Genomic DNA, 1631 nt, shown 5'->3' with positions numbered 1-1631 from the left:
ACACCATGGTCAGTCAGGTCAGTTTGTAAGTCAGTACATCAGCCTTTAGGGAAGCTGCACTGCAAAAGGTGACCCATAATGCAATCACCAAGTGGTGATGAGAGAGAGGATACCATTGCAGGGTGCTGTCCTGTGTCAGGGGAGCAGAGGTTTAAAATCTGAGAAGTCTAATGAGTCTTCAGTTAGCTGTGAAAGATACAGCATAAACCTACTGGATGTTTGATGCAGTTGCATTCGTCTGATCGAGTACAGATCAGCTTTACTTTTCTTCCTCCCACACATTTTCCATCTGGGAACTCCTTTGGGGAGTTATGTGTCTCCCTGCAGCAGTAATTCTGGCTAAGGGTGTGCTGGAGGTAGCATGTGTGGTTGGACATGAGCTAAAAGAGCAGTACAGCTGTAGCTAAGGAAGGTTGGATCCTTCTGTTAGACAAGCCAGAAATAAACAGCTTTCACTGCTTCAGTTTTTGACTCCAAAATTTCACCTTCATGCCTTGTGCAGGTTTGCCACTTGGGTGACCTACAACTGCAGTTTGTCTGAGCCATTCATTCTTCTCCATGCCTGCTGATAAGTCCTGCTAGCTTTCTTAGTTTGCCTATCACAGAATCATCAAAATTGGAAAAGACGTCTGAGATCATCGAGTCCAACCTATGACCTTACACTACCATGTAAACTAGACCATGGCACTAAATGCTATGTCCTGTCTTTCCTTAAGCAAGGAAATGGTTCAGCTTTGTAGATCCAACACTTCATTGTACTGCTAACCTGCAGGGAGAAGGTATCTGTGCTCCCCAGAGAGGCCTGCAGGTTTTCTGAGGGCAACACAGATGCTCTTCTAATCAGTGTAACAACCACTCCTGAGGGATTCTTAAAATCTAGAGATATTGGCTTCAGTGGGAGATCTACAAACCTCCCAGCTTTCCAGTGGACACAGTTCTTAAAATCCCTACTTGGACCCAGATCCAGCAAATATTTGGGTCTCATCTTCCTTTTGATTTTAACTAGCCCTAAACCCTGACCTGTAGGCTTCTCAATCAGCTAATAGTACAACGTGGAGCAAAGCAACATTTAACCTTTGAAAATTTGGGCTATAGTATAAAGCTTTTCAGCACTTTGAATTTTTTTTTTCCCTGTAGGCATATACAAATATTCAGAGAACCAGATGTTAGTAAACTGAAGAAAAACTATTGCCGCAATCCAGATGATGATTTTCACGGTCCCTGGTGTTACACAGATGATCCTCTTGTTCCCTGGGATTACTGCCCTATTTCTCGATGTGAGTACTTGGGATGCCTCTGGCATTGTCAGCTGTGCAGTCCCACTGAAGCCACAGTGTCACATGCATATGTACACCTTGTTATTGTCACTTGGGGCAGCAGAAAATGTGTGATCCTGGGAAGAATCAATTGTGCGTGACTGAGAAAAGGAGCAGACAGAAGTTGCTTGTGCAATGTATGAACAAGGGGTTCTTTTCCTTGACCAGCTTGGAGATTTCAAGGCTTATTTATGCAGCAGGAGCACAAAAGGGCTATTACAGATGGTCAAACATTTTCCAACAGATCTAGCTATTGAATGAGGGCTGGACGGAGACAAAGAATTGTCTAGTGGTCAGAATGTTGGCTGTGGCCTC

General features: G+C 44.0%; 1 protein-coding gene across 1 annotated transcript in view; it reads left to right on the top strand.

Moving 5' to 3' along the window:
* Window positions 1-1277, top strand: part of LOC103806111 (hepatocyte growth factor-like) — a gene marked incomplete at its 3' end in the record, with an annotated part of 5923 nt that extends 4646 nt beyond the window's left edge. Inside the window, exon 4 of the mRNA XM_009078786.1 lies at window positions 1138-1277. Within this exon, the coding sequence (XP_009077034.1) occupies window positions 1138-1277 (140 nt within the window). The remainder of the gene's footprint in view (window positions 1-1137) is intronic.
* Between the last annotated feature and the right edge of the window lie 354 nt (window positions 1278-1631).

Source organism: Acanthisitta chloris, unplaced genomic scaffold, assembly GCF_000695815.1.
Source record: "Acanthisitta chloris isolate BGI_N310 unplaced genomic scaffold, ASM69581v1 scaffold8037, whole genome shotgun sequence".
In the NCBI taxonomy this organism is placed as follows: Eukaryota; Metazoa; Chordata; class Aves; order Passeriformes; family Acanthisittidae; genus Acanthisitta; species Acanthisitta chloris.
Note: the sequence above shows the minus strand (reverse complement) of the source record. Positions and strands in the feature narration are given on the sequence as shown.